General features: G+C 41.3%; 1 protein-coding gene across 2 annotated transcripts; it reads left to right on the top strand.

The window, feature by feature from the left end:
- The first annotated feature begins 12,315 nt into the window (after positions 1-12,315).
- sp8b (sp8 transcription factor b) lies at positions 12,316-15,287 on the top strand. 2 transcript variants are annotated; one of them, XM_084357154.1, is made up of 2 exons: positions 12,316-12,413; positions 12,840-15,287. In XM_084357154.1, exons 1-2 carry the CDS (start codon positions 12,393-12,395, stop codon positions 14,175-14,177), a joined length of 1,359 nt encoding a protein of 452 aa, XP_084213280.1. In that variant the 5' UTR covers positions 12,316-12,392; the 3' UTR covers positions 14,178-15,287. The 2 variants fall into 2 exon arrangements, with proteins under 2 accessions (XP_084213280.1, XP_084213281.1); XM_084357155.1 differs by lacking the exon at positions 12,316-12,413 and adding an exon at positions 12,511-12,665.
- Positions 15,288-16,423: the final 1,136 nt, after the last annotated feature.

The following is a 16,423-nucleotide window of genomic DNA, read 5'->3' as shown; positions in this document are numbered from 1 at the left end:
ATACTCATCTTAAACGTATTGGTTTGTAAGAATCAGTGCAGCACATAAGAAGTGCCACAGCTCATACATGTGAGAGAATTTTTAGAAGATGCAGGAATGCATTATCAAAGAGTCAGTTCATCCAGTTCATCCTACAGTATATAGTTGGGTACTTTAATACTTAATCATGTATAATATTTCATAAACATTCAACACCATGACCTGAAAAGTAGTAACTTAAGATGTTAATAACTGTAAATAAATGTAGTGGAGTAGTAATGTATAAAGTAACATAAAATTAAACCATACAAGTACAAGTACCTCGTAACTATAATACAGTATTTAGGTAAATGTATTGAATTAATTTCCATCAGTGCCCAAATAACCGAAAATATTTTCAAATCACAAATAAATCAAACAAAACTGTAGAAAAACTGAGTTTTGTATGTATTTCTCCAAATTAAATTCAATTAACCTCAATTATTTTTTGGTGGCTGTCTGATGGATGTCAGGCAGGCAACACTCCTGCAAACCACAGATATGATGGAACTTAATGTTTGATGTGTTGCGACTCTACGTGTCAATTTTCAGTTTTCTGTCGTAACAATGTTTAAGGTCTGGTTAGGTTTAGGCACAAAAATACTGAGGAGGGTTAGGAAAAGGTTTTGTGGTTCTGTCGCCTCAAACATGGCAGGAAATTGTCCTGATGTCACGTCAAATGGTTCCCATTTACATGGCTGGAAAATGTCCTGAATTATCGTTAAACATGTCCAGTGATTTACCACTTTCAACTACTGAAACGCAATCTTGAACAATGATCTCTCGCTTAGCTGTCCAGCCTAGAACATCCTCTCACCTCTTGACAAGATGTAATCTAAGCGTGATATGAAATGCTGATATGATACGTAAGAAAAGTTTGAATGTATCCGAGCAGCAACATTTTATTCTGGCGACTGCTCTGGTTTTTGGTCATTTTGGTGAACTGATCCTTTAATAATCCATCCCTACATTTTGTGAAACTACAACTACACTCCTCCCATGTGTGATCAAATAATCTGTGGGGTTTCTTTGTCATCTCATCAACTGTATCAAAGCTTACAAATAAAATGTTATTTTGTAATTTGGTTAAATTGATCCTTTAAGCTTGACATCATAAGCAGCTGTACGTGAACCTGACAAGACACTTGCTCAGTGTGGTTTACATTAGGGCAGGGAATATCCAATGTTCCCCTCTGCTGGCCCCTGAGTAATAACCATTAATTTCCCATCATAGTTTGTGTTAATTAAAAAAGCTACAGGTTTAATTGCCGTTAAATGTAATGATGTTAGATCTCATGTTCGTGTGTTCGGCTCCACCCATCACCGGCTCGTTACTCAGACTTGCTGGATTTAATCAGATGGAGAAGGAAGACTTGTCTCTAATTATCTGCTCCGTTTCATCATTTAATCTTACTAAAACAGCTCCTTGCATGTGCTGCAGCCTCAACTTAGAATACGTCTTCACACTGAGTGTTGATGATGAAACACTGACAGGAAGTGTTCTGCCAATGTAATTATTTGTTTACATAGGCTTTATCACGTATGCATTCACAACCACTGTTTATGTCTTGTATATACTTGATCAAGTGAGTTCAAAGTGAAGCGGAGAACGCAGCATTAAATTAGCTTAGCATACATAAAAACATGTTTGTGTGTTACGCTCTGCTTGTTTTTATTACATCAACATAAAATCAACCACAATTGGGATGCAGACGCAGCAGTATCATGTAAAATGAGTGAGTGCACATTGATTTTAGGACATCAATAAAAAAACAACAGCATCCACAGTGGTGTCAGCTCACATCCGGATTTTTACGTCAGAACATTTATGTCAAAGTGTGGCATTACTCCAGTTATTGCCTCAAAAAAGCTCCAGCCTTGTGAGTCACAACTCATCTAATGCAAGCTTCAGACTACAAAATACATTTGTCTGTTATGATGATCACTGTGTCAGATTAGGCAATCATTGAGTCATAAATTCTTGCCATGTCTTGGCAGAGAGACATGACAGACTACACGTTGCCCCCTGACCAATCATTGCTTGCTGTCTCTCGCAACGTGCGTGATGTTATTGGGAAGGAGGTACTAGGAGCCAACCTCAAGGAACAACACATGAATGTATTACTTAGACCGCTCAGCCCTGCTTCCGGTTTTACCCAGTGGCCACTCGCTGTATTGCAACATTATGAAAGAGACTTCCGTAAAACTGTTGCAGGACCCATTGAACTGCAAACAAAATCAACTATGACACTTTTTATTGTGAATTTTATTCCATGGAGGAAGAAGAGCCTAATGCCATGTACATGAGCCGCGCAAGTATGTGAATGCAGAGGCGATGCAGATGCTTAAAGCTACGCAAGATGGATTTCACGAGTTTTTGCATTCTAGAGTTTGTCACCTGCAAATCATAACACAACGCGAGCTGCAGTCTGAGCGTCAAACAACTGGCGTTTGAGCCAGCTGGGCCAGCCACTGTCAATTGCAATTCCAGCTACTGTCAATGGCACACTTGGAATGACCGTGCTTCTGACCTTAAAACGAAGGAGAAAAGTGACGATGACTGTCAATCTTTTTTGTAGTTCCCCCTCACAGCAACAACATCATTCCTGTCATTTTATCAGGTTTACAGTTGTGCAATAGAAGAGAAGGGAAATGGAAGAGTTATCTGTACTCCTGACACGCCAGGTTTTTTTAAGATGCGGTGAAAGGTAGTGTCTTAGTCATCCACTAAGACACACCACACCAGACAAAACGATCGATTGATGTCCACTGTCATTCCCGACCAAATCAGACGCCCTTAAGAGGTGCACAATCCACTTTTTTTCAAATTCTGATACCTGACTTTGGATATTTGCTATTAATAGCAGATTTATTTTTTCTTGATTCTTCTTGTACTTTTATTGTTGTTGTTGGTATTATGAGTGAGGCTACATAAGGATATCGTTATTGGAGCGGATCGGACCCAACTCTACATGCTACGTCTGCTGGATCGAGCTATACTTGTTCTGATATTGTGTAATATGAACCCAACATTGCTGTAACAGTTTTGGTAAATGAGCCATAAATTTGTGTTGTGGCTCTGATGCTGACCCAGACTCATAAAGTATTACAGGTATTAAAACACAATTATCTGCCATTCTTCCAAAATGGCCTCCCAGTGCAACGTTCTGCACTGTAATTTAGTCGGTACTGCGACAGAGTGCAAAACCAGCTGTTGTGCAATTTATACACTAAACAGGATGGTTTGGAGTAGCGAGTGTGGGAGGATCATGGGTACTTCTGCGCTAATTTATGAGCCTTCTTCAAATGTCATAAATCTGCTCTGTTCAACAGCTCGTCAACATGACTGCGGCTATAGAACAGAAGAACAGTGTCTGTTCTGTAAATGTGCTCAAAAGATCAATCAGCTCCTCCTCATCCAAAAATACTTTTGGGTGATGTCACCAGTCGTAACAGAAAGCTCTCAGAGGGCTGTCAATCATACTGTATGTTTCTACCTTATTAAAATGTTTAATATCACTAACAGTGACTTTACTTGGTTCTAAATTCCCATATGAAGAGATAAATGATGTGTAAAAAGAGTCAAATTACACATCTCAAACTGGGCTAAAATGCATTTCTTGCAGTCCAACCATCTCGAGCCCCTTCAACAATCTCATACGAAGAGTGTGGGCTTCTATCACAACACTGTGCGCTGAGGTGCTGGTAGACAGCACACTTGCTCGTAGTATGGAGGGGAAGAAAATCTGATTAAACAATTAGTGTCAATTAGCTCCGACCAAATCATTCTACAAACAATTGGTCTCTAGTGCCCGGCTTAATTACAGGCGACTTTCAGCTCCTTATCATGAGCCCTGTCGCTCGTGATTCATGTCCGACTCACGCCTGTCCCTCAAGCACCATCAATTATCCACCAGTAAACAAATCCACCGGGCAAAAAAAAAAAAAAAAGAAACCACACACACACACACAAAACGCAGCAGCTCCAGGTCCCAGGCCTGATTAGCATACCTCTATGTATGCTCGTCAGCTGCTGCGCAACTACAAGTGATCAAATCAGCAGAGTGATGAGATGAAAGGATACAAGGAGATGATGATCAGGATAAAAACACTGTTTTGAGTTAAAATCACAACATTTTTTGCAGAAGCTTGTACGTGTTCCCCACCAGCTAGATTCCTGAATGACTTCTGTCACATGAATTAAAGTACATGATGCTGTGTTTGTATTCTGCCCTCATAACACATAAGTGATTCGTTTGGTGCCAGTCTCTGGAGAGATAGTTTACACTGACAACAGGAGGGATTTTTGAAGTTTGATCATGCAAACACGAAGGCACACAGGCGCAATCACGCCTCAAAATATGAGGTCAACACACAAACACTCAGACATGTACAGCGACCGTACACAATGCACAAAACGTGTGAAGGGGAGCGACAGCAGGCGCGATGACATGTTAAATTACCCCGGTGATGTATAGCTTAATGAACCCCTTGTGTTGATCACGCTCCACATTAATCAACAGCCATGAACAGATTCCCTTATTTTCTCAATGCTGCCTTGATAAACTGCAATTTCATTTAACCTTGGACAGCAACTTTAATAGCTTCCACAGGACAACTGTCAATACTTGCCTGGGTATACAGTGATTAAATTGCAAGGCGAGAAGTGTGTCCCGGCTTCCTCCTCATGCTCATCCTCTCCCTCTCTTCTCACCACCACCACCACCACCCCCCTTTACTTCAAATCACAATTTGTACTTTCACACTTGCACAGCCTGCACTTAAAAACCAAAGTCACAACAGATGCTTTTGGACTCCGCTGTGCAATCACCGGAATAATCTGTTGCTCTTGTGTTGCGGTTTTTCTTTCGACCCAGACATTAATTTGTCATTGTAGCAACTCAGTTTCACATGATATTGGGGCTGCAGCTATCAGGCTTGGGCCAATATAAAATTTTATCGAATATCGTGATATCGGGCGTCATGAGCAATATTTTTCACAATATCGAATATCGAACAGCTGTGTGAGAGGAACTGCTCCGACTGATTTTATTTTGTATTTTTTAATTACTACAGTGTTATTTCTCTCTTGGCTGACCCTGGCTGAGTTTGGAGGGAGGGGAACCAATGACAGATAAGCTGCACTTAATATATTATACTTTTACACTTTCTATATATATTTAAATGTTCCTATTTAATATTATTTTGTTTTTTAAAAGTGTTGCTGCAAAGGGAAAAGTAAAGAAGCGAACAGAATAACAACCTGTCATTCCTTTATCTGTTCATACTATTCATACTACTAATCAACATAAAATACAAATAAAACAAAATACTATAATTTTATATGGTAAGAAAAAACCTAATCCCCACCCCAACGACGATAATATCGTGCATTGCGATAATTGGGCGGGAAAATATCATGATATAAAATTATGGATATCTCCAATTATTTTCACTGTTAATCAATCAATCGTTTTGTCTATTTAATGTAAAGAAAATCATGAAAAAAGCTTCCAAGACCCAAAGTGACAGAAAAAGTGCTTCTTTTGTTCAACCAACAGTTGAACAAAAGACTCATCATTAAATACCATAAATGACAAAGAAAAGCAGCATATCTTTACATCTAAGAAGCTGGATCCAGCAAATGTTCAACATTTTTTCTTGAAAAATGACTTATGTGATTAATTGTTAATCAAAATAGTTGGCAATTCATTTTCTTTTGATCAGCTAATTGATTAAATGACTTATTTGTGCAGCTCTACATAATATTAATACATTTTAACAGAAAAATAACCTGTTGATTCTGTCTTTTCTAATTTGCTTTGTAAAAGCTGAGTGTTGATGTCCTTTTAAGCTGTAACTTGCTGTCATTGTGTGTATTTAGCTCACCAGATGTGCAACGATTAGTCGATAATCTGATTAGTTGATTGAAAGAAAAAAGGTTGCCCACTATTTTGATTTTGCCAGACATGTTGTGGTTCGAGCTTGTTAAATGTTAGGATTTGCTGCTTTTCTTTGACATTTATGGCAGTAAATAAAGAGCCTTTGGGTTTTGAACTCTTGGTTGGACAAAAGAAACAATTTGAAGACATCACTTTGGGCTTTGGGAAATTGTTATGAGCATTTTTAACATTTTCTTTGACACAAGACTAATCGATTAATCGTTAAAATAATCATTGGATTAATCAATAATGAAAAAAATCTGTAGCTGCCGCTTTAACCTTCACTTAAAACTAAATCTCAGTGGCTACTGCAACTATGAATGTGCCCAAAACTTTCACACGAAGCCTTTATTATATTCTAAATAGTTATTTTGGAGACGCGCCACAAGCTAATATTTCCATCACATTTATTCTCTGTTTGTGAGTTTGGTTCTTGTCCCTGAGCTCAGTGGACAGGATAAAACAAGACGGTGACAGGCAGTGACCTGAGCCCTGTCATAATGATTTTCTGTGATATCCTCCACCCTTGTCAATTTAGCATAAATTATCAGCCATGAAAGACCTGCTGGCTGATTAAAACCAATTGTCTGGGTAGGGAAGGACAAGGCAACCTCTTTATTATATGATAAACTAAGTTAATGGAAGAAGACAATCTCCCCTCTGGGAAATCGGACTGACTCTTAATTAAAGCATTGTGTTTTCTCAGCTGGATGTAAGGGCCTTTCTAACAAGCACTCGAGTGAAACTTCAAGGAAAATGTAACTGAAGCAACACTTGAGAACTGGATGAAAAAGTTATTTTTCCTGTGTGAATGTCTGACAAGAGAGGGAAGAAATAGGATCAGATTTTTGTGCAGCTTGCAAATGTAATCAACGCCAATCAGATGACACTTGCTCTCAACAAATAATGCAACGTGTGTGTTACATGCGCGTTTTAACAGATTTGTTTATCAAAAACACATGCCTGACACTTGGTAATTACACGTGATCTCAGAACACATTATCACCTTTGGAGAACATGTTTCATTATCACATCGCACACAGCTGAACAGATTCCAAGTCGAGTGTCACGTGTTTGCAGAGGAAAAATCAGTTGTTGTTGTCGTTGTGCAGCTTCGTCCCCGCAAACAACACAAGTCTGCCCTGCTGTTGTGCTCCTCCGATGACATAACAGAGACAGAAGCAAACATTTCTCTGTCCTGTGCCTCTCGTTGGCTTCCTCCACCCACACTTGAGAGGTGACAGGCGTACACCCGGACTTCCATTATTATCCAACACAACAAGAATGCCTCCAGGAGGATAATTACTGAAACTTGAAGAGCCAGGGCTAATCCTAAGTACTTCACTTTGTATGACTGCCTCGCCCGCCTGTCTCTTAGGCTGCCGCTCACACTGACAAAGTGCAATGTTGGGCTCAGTGAAAGTCAATAAGAAGACCTCATGGCCCACAGATGTAGCAGTGGAGCCAAATGGCGTCAAAATGCACTGTTATCTCGGTTTATCATAAACAGCCTGTGTTTGAAACGCTGTAATCTATCACCACAAGCAAGCCTGGGAAATACAGATCATAACATCCAACTACACCATTCAACAGATGCCTAAATTAATTATGCAACTCTTTTTATTTTATAATTGTGACACAGACTTTAGGTTTTGGTGAGAGAAGGGCAAACAGTCCAGATTGAAAGAGGGCAGCACTGAAGTATAGAGTCGTGACGGGAGGACGTCACTGCTGCTGCTCTATGACTGACAGGTGCTGAGACGCACCATTAGCACCCTGTCTTGACATATTTGCGTGACAAGACCCATCACATGACACCCACTGCAATTCTGAGGATGTTCGTTATTTAACATACAATTATCTTAATATAGGGAGACAAATTATGCCCATCCAAATTACCATTTACATGGTTTCCATGCAAACCAACAACATGGCAACTGTGAACAAAGAAACCAGCGTCGGGGGTTGTTAAATATAATAGGCAACTTTAAATTAAAGCTTTTAAACAGCCCGAGGAGCCTGACAAGCTCAGTTTAGGATTTTATTTGAAGTGAAGGCGATAAACATATAAATGTTGACCGACGGGAGGTGATGAAGAGCGTCTTGTTTTGATTTTTTTGCACAACTTGAAAGGCAGAGGAGAGTTTTTTGGCGGCTCCCTCCATTCATCCCGAGGAGGAACCAGAGGCTCCCGTCCTGCCAGACAAAGCCAGGAACAGCTGGCTGATCGATACCCGACAAAGGCTCGGAGGTTAGAGCAGTCAAAAGATTGTTAACTAGCCATTTTATTTGCCAGACATTTATATCATTGTTTATGGTTCAGCGCACCCCTTCAGTTCGGGCCATGCTGCACACCTGTGCTTGAAACACTTTCAGGGCCTTTTCACCCACTTTTTGTGACCTCGTGGGCCAAGGAAACGTGTCAACGTTAGATAAAGTACTAGATAGATAGATAGATAGATAGATAGATAGATAGATGTACTTGTTTGTGTTTGCTGACTGTTTTTCTGCCATTCAAAACATCATTAAAATTCATGTCACCACATTTTGCATTACTGTCAGCAGCTCATTTGAAATACAAATAATTAAAATAACTGACTTTCTATACGAAGCCTTTAAATGTGTGTATGTTGTCCTCTGAGTGCAGTGTGCAGGTGTGAGCAAGGATGGGATTGGCCCGTATTTGCACATTCCTGCATATGCATGTGTATTTATGTTTGTGTGGATATGAGCGTCGGCTGTACCATGCATTCGCAGCCGGCAGCACATGGCTTTGCTGCCACCACTCTGGCTCGTGTTGCGAGTGTCCCTGCAGGCTGGCAGAGACGGGGAGACCCTCTCTGTGGCTCACCCAGGCGAAGAGGGGCTTCCTGCACATCTTTTGTCACACCATTTGGGCCCTTGTGTCTGTGGCTGCCCCGCTCCGGACCCACTTGGCAGCTCACGGTGCAGACGGACATCTGCTCTTTGCAACCTCCTGGTGAACAGAGAAAACAACAACCAACAGAGCCTGCTCTCTTACTCTCTGCTCTGCATACTTTGCTGCACACAGCGAGGACAGTAACAATATTTTGATGCAGCAGGAAGAAATGTCTATCAGTCCATCTATCTATGGTTGCCTGTTTCTTATTTTTTATTAATTAAATATCATGACTTTTAATAATGTACCCTGTGTATTTCTATTTTTAAAAATAACTGCAGAAAAAAAATGGGAGTAATTATGACTTTATGTACCCTGAGCAACAGCACTCTTCAAATTGCCTCTGAAAGCCACAAGTGATTACCTTCACTTTTCTTCCAGAAAAAATAAATAAATAAAAAAAATCGTATGGCCTTCTTCAGATTATCGCGTCGCTTTGTAAATCTCCACATTAAAGTGCATTTCTGCATCTCTGCCCTGACTCCTTTTCTCTCGGCTCTCTAAGCGCAGTGATTCTGGAGCACGCAATATTGAACACACTTTGTTCGTGCTCAGCGGCCCAGAATAACTCGGTCATTATGGTGGCGAAAGGGACAGGTTTTGAGTTTGATTTCATGATGGTAATATAGCCCATGTGTGTAGGAGAAGAAAGCCTTCAATGGGGACATCTGTTCAATGCGGCTTACAGTTACAGCCGCGCGTTTAGAACAACCTGTGCACACCATATGAACTAGGAGCGACCCTCGAGATGGTGAACGCAACAGGCAACAAAAGCTGTTTTTTTTTTCTTCTTCTTCTTTTTTGGAGAGGTAGAATAAATTATCAAATCCTGAAGTGGATTAAACATCTCTTGTACCTCTGCAGCTTCTGCAGCAAGACGCTTCCTGTCGACGAGTTATCACACTGACCTCTGACATCAGTCTTGCTGCTATGATCACTTGGTAATTTGTCACCCAGAGGCCAACATGTCCCCCTGTAGCTGCAGCTCTCCAAATGCGTAAAATCCCCATTGCGCACGATATTATGAATCCCCTCTAGGAGGGAGAGGAAAGGGGAAAAGCAGATTGATCACAGATGTTTAATTGCTTTATGATGAAATATAAAATGATATGTAATAATATCTTTACATGCCTGTTAGGAGTTTTGTAGAGGAGGCAGGGGTCGACGGGATTTTTTTTTCTCCTTGAAGTTATTCCTAATTGAATTGCCAGTGTAACATTTATCTGGCGTGGTGCACAGACACACCGGCAGCAGGAGATGTTGTGTTTGTACTCTGCTGAGAGCAAACGTCGAGGGTCAATCAATGCACCGCGGAGCGGAGGAGCACGGTATGTAGGTTTTATTCTCCTCGTTACTTTCTCGCCTTTAAACGCGGTTACATAATGCTCACAGCTTACTATGATTTTTTTTCTTCTTCTTCGACAGTTCGTATGATTGGTCGGTTTCGACGGGAATAAAATAATGAATGAGCAGAAAAAACGGATCGATGCAAGTTTCTTTCTTATCTCCAACGTCAATGAGCCAAGTGAACGTGTGTGTTTTCTCTCCGATGATCTAAATTCTGTCCTTGCTTTCTAATAAATACATGGCTCGTATTGTTATTTCTCATCTTCCCTGTAACGATGAAAGCGACACTTTGCGCGTTAGTTTGAGAAAAAGGCGGACACACATTTAAAGAATAACTTAAAATAAAGGTAAATATTGAATTAAGAATTAAAATGTATGTCCTAAATTGTCTTTAAATATTTTAAGATGTTGATAAGTAAATAACACATGTGCTGTAGGAATAACAATTAAGATAAGTGCACGTACATTTTTTTTTAAACTGCAACCTTATGAATAATTTTGGCTCTTTTAGTTTTCTCCGCTCCTTCATTTTTTACACCTGAAGGCAAAGCAGTGCAAATTAATCCCAAAAGCTGTTGTCCAATCCTAGAAACACAAGAATTAATCAGATAGTCCATCTATCACGCTGTGTAATAAAGGAAGCGACATGGGTTAGGCAGATGATGTGATGAATAATCCCTGGTCGTTTTAATTAACTTTTCCCTGTCCTGTAATGACCAAGCTGGTCAACAGACCCGGTCAATAAGCATGTTAATATCAAACAAATAAAACTGCGGATGATTAAAAACCTCCTGCGTTATTAAATTTGAAATTCAAATGAAATTTATGCTCCCAGTGCACACTGCATGCTAATAGAGTCCCAGGGTTCAACACACGCTTCGCCTTCAACTTGTTATTATGTAACAGCAGCTTCCTCTATGGATTTAACAAAATGTCACCATGAACCTATTCAATAAAACCGTCTTATCTTTTTATTTTCAGTGCAATCGCTTACTTTAATTAATAATCTCTGCGGCTCCGACACTCTCTGTGTCGACCAATCAACCAATCATGAGGATTTGAGTTTGGATTCTGTCATTTCCAGGCTGAAAATGTTCCAAAGTCAACCACATCGACCCTTTATCATCCTCCCCATCCTGTGTTGTTTTAAGAGCATCATAAAAAGTGAACAGTCCTCCCACCGGAATGCGCCATCTAACAATTTTAATCAAAACTGTTGGAGATAATTGAGAACAATTACAGTAATGTCAAAGTTTGAGACGGTGTAATATAGGTCTACGATCTGAACAAAGCAGCCTCTGTGTGTCGTGTAATAGTTTGTGTATATTAACTCTTAAGAAGTTAAAACATGTAGAAAAAAAAAAAAAAGAAAAAGCCCGCGGGGGGATTTATACCAGAGCCAGAAGTTTCTAACACGAGTCAAATGCAAAAACATGAGTTTCTTTTTATTTTATTTATTTTTTAATAAAATAAAATATATCTAAAATATAAGGTCCAGCTGAAATCTGTAAACACACACACGCGCGCGCGCAGGATGAAGTGGAGTTGACCCACTTTTCGACTTTTACGCACGTTTATATTTGGAAAAAGGAGTTTTAGAAACTTTTAGAGCTGCTGTAGAAGAACCAAAGTCAAAGAAAACGCGAAATTGAACTTAAATGCGTGTTTGATTTTACTGACAGTGTTATGCTGATGTTTTGTCCTTTGCTGCTGCTGCTTCTCCTCTGGTGAAACTCCACCGACCCTTTTTTTTTGTTATTTATTTACATCATCATCGCTCCGCTTTCTCCAAATTTATGGAACGTGATGTTCTGTAAAATTTCAATAAGTGGCCCCCTAATTCCTCCTTCCTAATTCACTCTCATTTAACTTTACCTTCCTTCCGCTGTCTTTTATTATGGAGGGGGCGGCGGGGTGGGTGGAGGAGGAGGGTGGAGAGCTGTCTGAGGCGCTCTATTGATGACCTCACGGTAGTATGTGGCGGTGCGGCGGGACGGAGCCGCTGATTGGTCGCCCGTGTCACAGCGGCACTTCAAAGCCGGAGAGGAGCCTACAATTGTGGAAGAATGGGCGGAACACATCATTGTATTGCACACCTCTAAAAAAACAGTGCTCTGATTCATAAATATAAAAAGATCCTCTGAGGAGGGCAGTGTTTTTGTGTGATGGCAACTTCACTTCTAGGGGTGAGTCGAAAAGGACTTTCTTACTGGTTTAATTAGTTCTTGTCATTGTCCGGCGGAGGGGGATTAAACTTACAGCAGTCCGCAAAGTAGCAGCAAAGGCAGTGCTTCGGTTATATTTTCAGCTGAGAGCCGGGGCTCTGTAGACGGGATCTAAGTTTGTCCTGCTGCTCAAAACACGCACGTTTCCCTGTTTGGCATGCATTTGTAAGCGCTGTGTGTCGCATTTCACTTGTCTACTTTCTGTTCGTCCAGGTAGGAGGCGATAATACTCTACTGTAATCATTTACAAAACTTTTCAAAAAATATGTGAGCTTTTCCGCTCGAGCTGGGGAAACAACTTCCCCCGCATAGAAATCTCTGCACTGAACCTGTTAGACTTGTTGGCGCTGATCGGTCACTTACAGCTTGTTTTCTTGTGCTTTTCAGGAGGAGCCGAGGTTAGGATCGACTCCTTTAGCCATGTTAGCTGCAACATGCAACAAAATAGGGAGTCCGAGCCCTTCACCGTCCGCAATTTCGGATAATTCCTCGTCATTTGGAAAAGGCTTCCACCCGTGGAAACGAGCCGCCGCGAGCAGCTGCAGCCTCGGATCCGGCCTGTCCGGCTTCGGGGTGTCCCGTAACGGAGCCGGCATCTCGGACTCTTTCGGCACCAACAGCTCCCCCGGATCCAGTGCCTTCTCCCTCACGTCTGGTACCTCATCTAGTTCACACTTCGGAAACGATTATTCTGTTTTCCAAGCCTCGGTTTCGAGCAGCTCCCAAGAGTCCAGCCACCAGCCGGTCTTCATCTCGAAGGTGCACACCTCAGTGGACAGTTTGCAGGGCATCTATCCGAGGATGAGCGTTGCGCATCCCTACGAGTCCTGGTTCAAATCGTCCCATCCCGGTATCCCGACAGGAGAGGTCGGAACCACCGGAGCCTCTGCGTGGTGGGATGTGGGAGCGGGATGGATTGATGTTCAGAACCCTAACGGAGCAGCACTACAAACGTCCTTACATTCCGGTGGACTCCAGACCTCCTTGCACTCTCCTCTGGGCGGATATAATTCTGATTACTCGAGTTTAAGTCACTCTGCTTTCAGTACAAGTCCCTCTCCACACCTGTTGACAACCGGCCAGCACCTGATGGACGGTTTCAAGCCGGTGTTATCCTCTTATCCGGACACGAGCCCCTCTCCATTAGCCGGGGCGGGGGGGACTATGCTCTCCGGGGGTCCACCTGCGTCTTTAGCGGGGTCCCCGAGGTCATCTGCCCGGCGCTACTCGGGCAGAGCCACCTGCGACTGTCCGAACTGCCAGGAGGCGGAGAGACTGGGACCGGCGGGCGCCAGCCTCCGGAGAAAAGGTCTCCACAGCTGTCACATCCCCGGCTGTGGGAAGGTTTACGGGAAAACGTCTCACCTAAAGGCGCACTTGAGGTGGCACACCGGCGAGAGGCCGTTTGTGTGCAACTGGCTCTTTTGCGGGAAGAGGTTCACGCGCTCCGACGAGCTCCAGCGACATTTACGCACACACACCGGCGAGAAAAGATTCGCCTGTCCGGTGTGCAACAAGAGATTTATGCGGAGCGATCACCTGAGTAAACATGTAAAAACTCACAGCGCCGGAGGATCCGCCGGCTCTGGCTCCGGGGGCAGCGGAGGGAAGAGGGGGAGCGACACCGACAGCGAGCACAGCGCGCCGGGGAGCCCTCCGTGCCATTCCCCCGACCTGTTGCACCCACCTGAGTCAACCCAGGGAGTAGGCATGAACGGCCTCTAAAGCTCCCCTCAGTGAAGTAAAACAAACAAAAAAAAACTGTCAAACAACACAGTGTTGTTGTGAAATTTGTCCGAGAGGACTTGAAAGTGGACATACTTTGGTGTATGCTTCATCATGAGTGTCGCCATTTAATGAGAAAATAGGCCTATACGTTTCTTTGACTTTTTCCAAGTGTTTAAGACTACTAATTGCATAATTTCATAGCTGTGCCATCAGAAACTTCTCATTAATACATCCGCGGCGTGAAAGTGTAATCAAGTTATTGTGGACTGCGCACTGGGACAGGACAGAAACTTCTTTTTGTCCTGGATTCTCCCTTGATGTTTTATATCCCAGGGTGCGAGACGCAAACATTAGAAAGAAAAACACTGCTGTGAAAAATGTAGGCCTGCAAAAAGTCGTGCTACTGCTGTCATACATGTTGTTCAGAAACCAAACTGTGGCACTTTATTATCGGGCAGGAGATGTTGTTCATGTTTGTCCCTGTGGACGGACGGACGGACGGACGGGCAGATACCTGTAGAGTACGCGGAGATGTGGGCTGGGGATAGTTTCCTTTTTATCCGTCTGATCCCGTCATAACGCAGGAGCAGTTGTAGGTTCATGTCACATATTGCTTATTCACTCCACAGCCTACAGTACGTGCGCCAAGTTTGTAAGCAGTGAGGTTACTTTAGCTTCACTTCGCTGCAAAATGTGTTGTAAATAATGAGAAATGTAGGTTAGAATAATTACAGCCCGATGTAAAGGTGAGTAATGTATTTGTCCAGGAGACGATTTTGTATAGGTATTTCTAGTTGTATATGGACTCTAGTAAATATTTGAAAAATATACGGAAATGTACTTTGATTTTTCTTTGACATGATATGAAAATGTATTGTGGGGAGTTATATTTAACCACGAGTTTTCTTGTATTTAGGGGTCTATCATTAGGCGCACTTTGAATTTATTTGTAAGGTTTTGAAATCATTTACTGTTTTACCCACTCATTTAATTTAAGCAAGCATGTTGTAAAGTGGTTTTAATTTTACAATGATATTTTTTTTCCTCTCTTCCTCCGAGAATGGCTTTTTATGTGAGCCACTCAATAAAGTCAGTATGAATTCAGAAGATCGACTCAGTTTGTTTGGTTGTTGAGTCGAGAGAAATCCTTTTCCACGGCTGACCTGAGAGTCTCGAGTTTGTCATTTTATATTTAAACATGTTATGTTTTATTTTCTAAATCATGACTGTGAAATAATACAGGTGACCTCCGTGTGCAGCTGGTGGGTTTTACACGTTTTTCAGGCCAGGGTGAGGGAAAAGGGCCTGCAGCGAGATCGAGGCCTCACCCAGAAATTAATTTAAATTTTGATAGTAAAATTAAACAATTAAACGGAACGTCTGCTGCAGAAAAAATAAAATTAAAAAAGCAGAGTTATAGGAATTAAAATTCAGGCGAAATTTAATTATTCCCAGTTAAATGTCCATTTTTCTGTTGAGCGTGAAAACGAAAACTTCAGACTTGTCTGAGCCCGGAGTCAACGCAGGTCAAAGACCCCTGATCACATTTACACACACACTTTATAGCATTTAATAGTTGTATGATACTTTACACATCACGTTAATTGTTGTATTTCCAGATGTACGTCCTGTTATATTTTCTTTGGGTTTGATTTGTATTTTTTCCCAAAAATCCGAAAATGTATATTCGAAGTTTTTTTTCCTTTGTAATCAAACTTTCAGCGGAAACCTGCTGTCGATTCAAAATAGTGTTGTGAATAAATGCGCAGTAGGTTTTAATGTTTACAGATAAATGTTTACATTACTAACAGCAGTCTGTAAATATATAAATAGTGAAATACAGTTTCCAGAAAAGGTCATTCTGTGGCGAGGAGTCTTGTTCCCCTTTAGGTTGAATCTGACTTGATTACAAGTTTGACTAAATCACTTGTCTTTTTACTAAAAAAAAATCTAAATTATCACTTTAAACTTTCATAAACTACAATTTGCATTTATTTATTTACATTTGTTTTAATCCTTATTCACTATTCTTTTTCTATTATTTCGTAATAATGTATATTTGGGTTTAAATCACTGTCTAAGATCACACAATTGGCCCCCTTCTCATTTAAGCAAGCAGTTTGGATTTTCTGTTTCCTCTCAGTTACAACGCATAATATATATCTCCACTTATTCCTATTTTAAAAACATTTATTGTCGTTTCTGGAGCTTTTATGCATTATATTTTACGCACCTAAAGCCAC

Source organism: Pagrus pagrus, assembly GCF_965226575.1.
Source record: "Pagrus pagrus genome assembly, chromosome: 7".
Lineage (NCBI taxonomy): Eukaryota > Metazoa > Chordata > Actinopteri > Spariformes > Sparidae > Pagrus > Pagrus pagrus.
The sequence above is the reverse complement of the archived record's forward strand: the minus strand, read 5'-3'. Positions and strand labels throughout refer to the sequence as shown.